Source organism: Octopus sinensis, unplaced genomic scaffold (assembly GCF_006345805.1).
Source record: "Octopus sinensis unplaced genomic scaffold, ASM634580v1 Contig12447, whole genome shotgun sequence".
In the NCBI taxonomy this organism is placed as follows: Eukaryota; Metazoa; Mollusca; class Cephalopoda; order Octopoda; family Octopodidae; genus Octopus; species Octopus sinensis.
Window position 1 is genome coordinate 40,760 of NW_021832602.1, and position 8,073 is coordinate 48,832.

Below are 8,073 nucleotides of genomic sequence, written 5' to 3' on the forward strand. Positions count from 1 at the left end.
ATAAATATTAAACCTGGCAAACTTCACACCGGCTTACAACAGTAAGGACCTCTTTTCTCGTAATCGGATAAATTTCTTCACAGAGTTTGGAATAAAGCCTATCACGACCAAAATGATTTAAATTGTGTTCAGCCTACAAAATTTGATTTTATATTTACCTCAATTGTTTTCATCTTAAATTCATTTTGTTCGATAGTGAAGAATCTTAGTTTTTTACCATTTTTCAGAATGAAAATCACAGATTGCTCATAAATAAAATTTTTTGAGAGAACGTATTTTAAAACGTTCTTTCCTCTGTGTTTCATCTTCTATCAAACCAGTTTCAATATAATTAATTAATTTTTCAACAAAGGATTGCAATAGATACAACAAAACCATTCTCACACGCGATTCTTAATTTAAACAAAAATTAGGAATATTTAATAAATTATTTAAATAATTTTGATTTTTTAATGGAGATTATTATTGTAAAAATATTTTTAATTAAAATATTGCTTAGTGTCCACTCAACGGCGCCGTCCATCCTACGGCCGGTGACATTTCCGGCAGCTTGAAAGAATTGATCAACCTCGGCCATCATCCTCATTACAATGCCTTCTTTCCGAGCAAATACTTTTAGGTCGTCTACAAATAACAAGTGGTTCGTTGAGTTTACCCGAGGACTCTTGCCTGACTTGTTCACGAGCACATTTGGGATTTTTGCATTCAATATTCTACTCAGAGGACAAGCACAATAATTTGCGGCGATAAAGAATTACCCTGCAGTGTCCCTCTCTCTATTCTCACTTCACCAATCTCTTTTTGGTTGAATTTTATCTCGGTCTTCTATTTCGTGACAGGTTCCTTTATAAAATTTACAATCCAACATGGGAGGCCGGAATTATCAGAGTCAAAGGCTTTTTTTACACCAACCCGCGCGGAAAGCTGAATTTTTTACTTGTTTCATGATTTGCCGGGTTTGTTCACAATTTTTGTCTCATCCTGGATGCAGGTGAGAACTCTAAATAAGTCTCCTTTTTTGGCCTTCCGGTATCCATATTGGCTTAAAATGTCTCTCAATTCATTGCTGAATGATTTACTCGTTTTGTCATTATTAGTGTGGCCAACTCGATTTCTTTCCTAAGTTTGTCAAGCTTGGCGTTCATAACTCCGATCCATTCACTTCTTTTACTGACGCCGTGGGTCCGTACGTCATATGCTCGTTGGCCAGCATAGAGGAGTCAGCAATGTCATTGAGATTAGTCGGTCTATTTTGTTTCATAAATTTCTTAATCGAGGGATTTATATCAATCAAAATATCTTTATTAAGAAGTTGATAAGGAACTTTCCTGGTCAGCGTCCGCGAATCACATAGAATTAATTTTACTTGTCCATTTGGAAATTAAACTCAATTGAGCATTCACTAAAATATATATGATTTTATAATAATTGAGTAACTTTCAGCTTTAAAGTCATTTAGGCTCCTCGGTATTAATATTCATAGCATTTTCGAGGAAGCAAAAAAGTAATTTATTAAGGTTCCGCTTGTGCCGTATTTTTCTTTAGATTAAATTATCATTATCCGAAAATAAAATTTAAATAAAGTTTCAAAAGTTTCTTGCGGACCCCAGGTTGAGAACCACTGATCTGAACATTTGTAGAAAAAAATCATCGTTATTTAAAAGAAATAAAATATTACTATTAAAGTCTTTTAATCGTTAGTGAGAAAACTAGCCTTGACCAGCGATGGATAATTCGAATTCAAGCAGCTCCTTGTTCCTCACAGCAAGCATTTCGTTTGTGTACAGCAGTGCCATATTATTCTTGAGGTACATATTCCTCCAGAACTTAAGTTTTATGGAAGAAACAGTGGGAAATATGACTGTGGGACAACATTCGTCCAAATAAAGAGGATTTCGATAACTATCCAGACGGGAGTTAAAGTACGACCAGAGTGAAACTGTCCGAATCTTGGCTTCCGCGAAAACCATGGCCGATTCAGAATTGAAGATAAACGTACCAAAGTGTGCTGAAAAGCTGTGCTTAGTGATGTCCAACAGAAAAGTTTCATTGAACTGAAACACATTGGGGAACTGGCAAAGTATTTGCCATACACAGTCCATAAACAGTACAAAATTATAAGATCTCCGTGAATCTGAATAAACTGGCATCCCATGTCCATGACGAACTGCAAAATTTGAGCCGAAATAGAGCCACTCCTTTTCAATCAGCACTTCAAATCCGTGAAGAGTGCGATAAAATGGATCCAACATGAGCATTGCAAGAGATGTTAAAAGAGGATTGCGATCACCACTGTCCGAACTGTGAACAACCACTGACTGACGACTGTGCTCTACAACCATCGCAAGTTTAAGAGCTCCTTCCAAGAATTGTGAGACGTAGGAAAGCCACTGAGATTTGTCCAGCCGAGAAAGAAACGAGCACTCCTCAAGTGGTGGAGATAAGGCAGTCTTTAGTTTTTTGAAGCTTTCTCTGACCAGATGTATGTTGGGAGTGCTCAAAAATGACAACTGGCAACTAGGATAATATTCGGGACTCTCGAATCCTCCACCCTTCGCTGTTTGAGCTGATGCCGTGTTCTGTGAGCGGGCGTCGAAGATATGTATGTAGTGCGATTGAGTGTTGGCGTCGAGGATAGCTTGCATCGTTTCCTCATCCTCCACACACCTTTGCCCTGATGGGCCCATCTGAGGTTGTCCACTCCGCGATATGGTCGCCTGTGTACGTGGGTGGATCCAAGAAAGTGTGGGAAAACACCCGCATGTACGGAATTTTGCGGAACTTTTCAACTTGGAGTCGGAGATCTCAACCGGGACTGCAAGAATAGAAGGATAGAGGTCGCAGACTTCAAAACTAAAGTAAAAGAAGAAACCTACTTTTCATTTATAGCCGAAATACGCCAAATGTCATTTGGAATTCCGAGTCTGCCCAATTCTCTGGCAGGAACATACACTTCCCACCCATTAAACGAGTATTTGTCGTCCAAGTAGAAAGCCCACAGACTAATCGTATCGTTGACAAGAGGAAAGGCCAGTTTGTTTACAAGCTCGTAAAACTCCCGACCTGAATTCGTTTTTGGCTGAGAAATGAATTTGAACGAGCTAGTGTCTTTGCAATCAATAAAGACAGTGACAGCTTCAGAAGAAAGGTCGGATGAATGCGACGAAATTTCTACATTTCCAACGAGTCCAAGGGGAATCTCAAATTTGTGTATACCCTCATTTAGTTTAGAGACAAATATTATTCGGAAGTTAGTTAAGGCCAAAGTCCCATTGAACCGATGTACTGGATGAACATGAATCATGTTGGGAAATGTTGATATTTCCTTTTCATGATTATAAAATATGTCTTCTTCGTACAAATCTATCAAGTTCCTAGTTGGTTTCATTTCACGTAACATTTCCATCTTGAATTATTTATTAATAATTTATTACATTTTTGAATTAATTTTATTGCTATTTAAATAACCAAATTCATTTTTTGTATTTAAACTTATTTGTTTAAAATTAATATAACTACTTGGACTTGATTCCAACAACCTTGCTAAAGCACCTTGGTCCCATCGGAATTGATGCAGTGACAAACATTTTCAACTATTCTGTTAACCAGAATCAAATACCAAATATATGGAAAAATTTTCTTATACGCCCAATTCTCAAGCCGGGCCGACCGAAGTACGTCCCCTCCTCCTATAGACCCATTTAACTTTTATGTTCAATTGCAAAGATTCTTGAAAAACTAATTCTCGATTTGATCACCCCTATTCTTCCCCTTACATACACTAGGTGCAAAAAAAACCGTTTTTTCGAAATATCAAAAATTTACTATGCAACTATATTGTTTTTATTAAATAATTGAATAATTTATCATTTTTTAACACTGGTTTTATTTTTATATTTGAACTTGTAATCATTTTTACTTAACAAATTATAACTAACAAAAAATCAAACGCAATAAAAAACCGTTTTATTTTTGATTATTTAAAGTTAGTATTCAATATGGTCCCCTTTTGCCTTAAAAAGCTTTTGTGCTCTATTCGGCATGCTTTCGATTAATTTTTTTTATAAAACTAATCGGTATTTCGTTCCAAATATTTTTGATTTTTTCTTTCAATTCCGAAACATTCTTTGGATGAAAGGTGTTTAATTCTTTCTTCATATGACCCCATATATGTTCGATCGGATTTAAATCCGGTGATTGAGGTGCCCATGGTAAAAGGTTTACTTTCTTTTCTTGAAAAAATCGCATAGTCATCTTGGAAGTATGACATGGTGCCATGTCTTGTTGGAAAATAAAGTCACTAAGCTCCATTTTTTTGCAGATTCCCATAAATGGTTACATAGTGTGTTGATATGAAGTGCGGAATTCATATTCCCGTGTATAAAAGCAAGCGAGCCCATTCCGTAATAGGAAAAACAGCCCCAGACCATAACTTTCCCCCCAACAAATTTTACAGTAGGCGAAAGGTTGCTATTTTGAAGGTCTGTATTGTTTTTCCGATAACAATATTGCCGTTTTTTAATATTAAAAACTTCGAAACTGCATTCGTCACTGAAAATTGTCCTCATCCATTCAGTGTTTGGCACAGTAATGAAATGCTTTGCCATGTTATAGCGTTTTTCACTATTTATTTTGTTCAATAATAGTTTTTTTCTACATACACGAGCATATATTTGCTCCCTTCTTAAATAATTTTATGGATCTTTTACCGACTGTTCTTCCGGTTATTTTACGGAGATCATTCCTTAAGCAATCAGTTTTTTTGGGGGGGTCCTCTTTAACCAGGTTGAGTAAAATAAGGATATCGTCCTTATTAAGAATTTTTGGTCTCCCCGAACCTTTCATTCTTTCAGTCGTACCATATTTAATGAATTTTCGGATGAAATCAGCGATAGCTGATCGCGGGATATTAAGCTCGTCAGATATTTTTTTAGTGGTCCAATTTAACGCATTCAAGCTTAGAATCTTTCCTTTTGTTATTACATCAAGCATTCGTAATTTTATCGAGGGTTAAAATTCTAAAAAAAGTAAAAAATGTCACACTCACCAGAATAAACGGTTTTTTATTGCGCTCGTGTAATTAAAATTTTTAATTTAGACATATAACACAACACAAAAAAAATATAACAAAATTGATTTAGGGTTAATTTAATGATCCCTTTCGATATCGACAAAGAAAAATCACGGTTATCTTTGCAAAATATGCCGTATTTAAAAAAACGGTTTTTTTTGCACCTAGTGTACATCTAACATGGCTTCAGGAGTAATTTCTCTACCTCGACACATCTTATTTGCAACTAGACCTCATCTCAAATCAATTGTGTGCTCACTCGATCTTTAGAAGGCCTTTGATTCAGTCTCCAGAAAGATACTGACTCAAAAAATATTTGGCCTATCCATCAACTCGAACATAAAACTTTGGCTTTCGAACTTCCTCAGCGGAAGGAGAGGGCGTGTATGCCTGAATGGAATCAAATCAATCTCAAGATTACTTCCAAATGGAGTTCCCCAAGGCTCCCCCTTTCTCCTGCTCTATTCAATTTATACCTATCCGACATTCCTAACCCTGAAATGGAAGACTCAATGGATCACGTGATCAAGATCTCTCGAAAGCTTCCAAAAGAGCACAAGATCTCTTATTACAAATTCGAACTTGGCTATATCAAAACAGGATGAACATCTCACCCGAAAAATCGTCCACTACCTTATTTACGTCGGACAAGAGACTCGGAAGCCGTACTGTTGATCTTTTTCTGGACAACGAAAAGATCCCATTCACGAAGAACCCTAAAATTATGGGGTCACTTTTGACACACATATGTTTTACTCCCTATCTAGAGAAGGCCATCCGATTCAATCAGGGAAAGATTGGACTAATCATATCGATATTTGGCGGACTAAAGAAACCGTTCCCGGCTCTCGGCACTCTCTACAAACAATTTATCGAACCGACAATTGGCTATGCCTGCGCCGCATGAGGTACTAATCTCTCATGGTCTAACCGCCTTAAAATTGAGACTACACTATGCCGAGCCGCGGGTAGCATAACGAAAATTTCCAACTTGAACAACATTATCCCAAGTCTGCTTGACCACCTTATTAAGAAAGATGGAAAGGGCTTCTTAGCCATCCAATAGGACCACCTGCCAAAAGACCAAGACCTTAGCAACCAGAAGCACATCACCCCGATTCAATTCCTCACAAAAACTGCTCCCCGCCCTTCCCGCACTTGCGTTGGGTCCAGAGTCCGACATCGGGAAAACCTGAGAAAGATCTTGAGGATTGTTGGAATCACCTAATTTATTACCCTAATTAACTTTTGGTGATTCTTGGGCTAAATAAAAAAAGCATATTACTCAGAAAAACCTGTCGAGAGATATGACATGTTGTGTTACACATAATTCTTCATGACCGATGACATAGCGTTGTCAAATAATAACATACTTTTTTAGCGGATTTCAGACTGGTAAGTAACCACTGATGTATTATGAGAATATCGATTTTCTTAAAAATGAAATACTTTTTAATGATTTAAAGGAGATATGCAATGATTATTCCCCACTCGCTGATGTTATTAGTGAAATTGAGTCAAAAAGCTTTTCTAGAACAATAAAATAATTTACATATTTATTAGTCATGCGGAAGTGTACTCGATTATCTTTTGAGGAAAAGTTAAGAATTTTAAATTTTATTAAAAATAAGGCTTTGCGTTTAAATCGAATTGCCTCAATTTTATCGACTCTTTTGAAGAATAAAATTTCTAGAAGATGAAAATATGTACAATAATGGCAAAACTGGTGTTTTTTTACAAAAATGTTCTTTCAAAAAGCATTTGGTTAAAAACTCGATCTGGAAATAAAATCCTTAAAGACGATTGAAACTTCACTAATCATTAGTAGATTTTCGCTATTTTTGTGTACAAATATACAAATTTGTGTCAGATAAGAAAATTTCATTATGATTGGGGAATGTCAGAAACCAAATTGATCAATCAATTAATCAAAAATATGATGTTTTCTAGAAAAGCAACATTAAACGATTATTTTAGTCTAAATTAGTAATTTCCCTCTTTATTTTGAAAAATGATGATTTTTATTATTATTTAGTTTAAATATTTTTAATGCCGTGAAAATTTTATTATGACTTAATTATGTAAATTTTATCTTAAATTATTTAATTAAGAATCCAGATCGTGAGTGATTTCTCTTATTTGCTTGGAAGGAGAGTTTGTCGCAGAATTCCCTTCATTTTCCTTTTCTGCATCAAAGTAATTGTTCAGATGAGTGTTCTCTCGGCATGCTAGTTCCACAAATTGATTGACAGTATAGGCGTACTTTTCAATGTCTACCTTCACTCTGTATCTGTGTTCAATGAGCATACCTTCCAACGTTCTCTTCAGCACAACCGACTGGATGTATGTACTCGTTAAGCGACAACTCGCCTGTAGACGAGTTGTAAAATAGCAATCTACTTCAAATTCATGAAAATTTTCACATGCTAATTGTCCACTCATTCACAAAACTATCCAGTTTATGATATTTGTAATAATTATAAGAGCAAGACATTGTAATTTCCGAAATGAAAATTACAGCCAAATACATTAGACGACGAAAAAACTGATTTTGTGGAGTTAATTAACCCCTTTTCAAAATCAATTAAAATACTTGCTGGTGAAGTAACAAGTGTCTTTATTTCTTCAAATAATGCACAGTAAGCATTTTGTGTTTTGTTGAGCAAAGGAGCGTGCACAAGAGGCCAGAATTTACCTAAATATTTTCCTTGTATTGTAATCATTTGTTCGAATTGATTAGGCACGCTTTTAAGGGTACCATCAATAACCCAGACATCTGATTTTCTCAAAATGTCAATCTGATAATCCGAACAAAAAATGACGTAACGATTTATACATCATTAATTCCGGAATTCGTGCGATAAAAAATTTCGCCCCGATCATTATACCACAAACTTTCAGGAATTTCAGGAATGGTCGGAACAAAATTTGGTATCAGTGTTTCTCTTTCCCTTTGAACGAGACGAGTCAATGAACGTTCCTTTGGCAGGATTTTAATGACG

The 8,073-nt window shown here is 35.8% G+C and overlaps 1 protein-coding gene across 1 annotated transcript; it reads right to left on the reverse strand.

Moving 5' to 3' along the window:
* Positions 1-1,709: 1,709 nt before the first annotated feature.
* Positions 1,710-3,406, reverse strand: LOC115229328 (myotubularin-related protein 2-like). The gene is made up of 2 exons (XM_036499173.1): positions 2,899-3,406; positions 1,710-2,815 (listed from the first exon to the last, which is right to left on the reverse strand). The coding sequence occupies exons 1-2, from the start codon at positions 3,404-3,406 to the stop codon at positions 1,710-1,712; spliced, it is 1,614 nt and encodes a 537-aa protein (XP_036355066.1).
* Between the last annotated feature and the right edge of the window lie 4,667 nt (positions 3,407-8,073).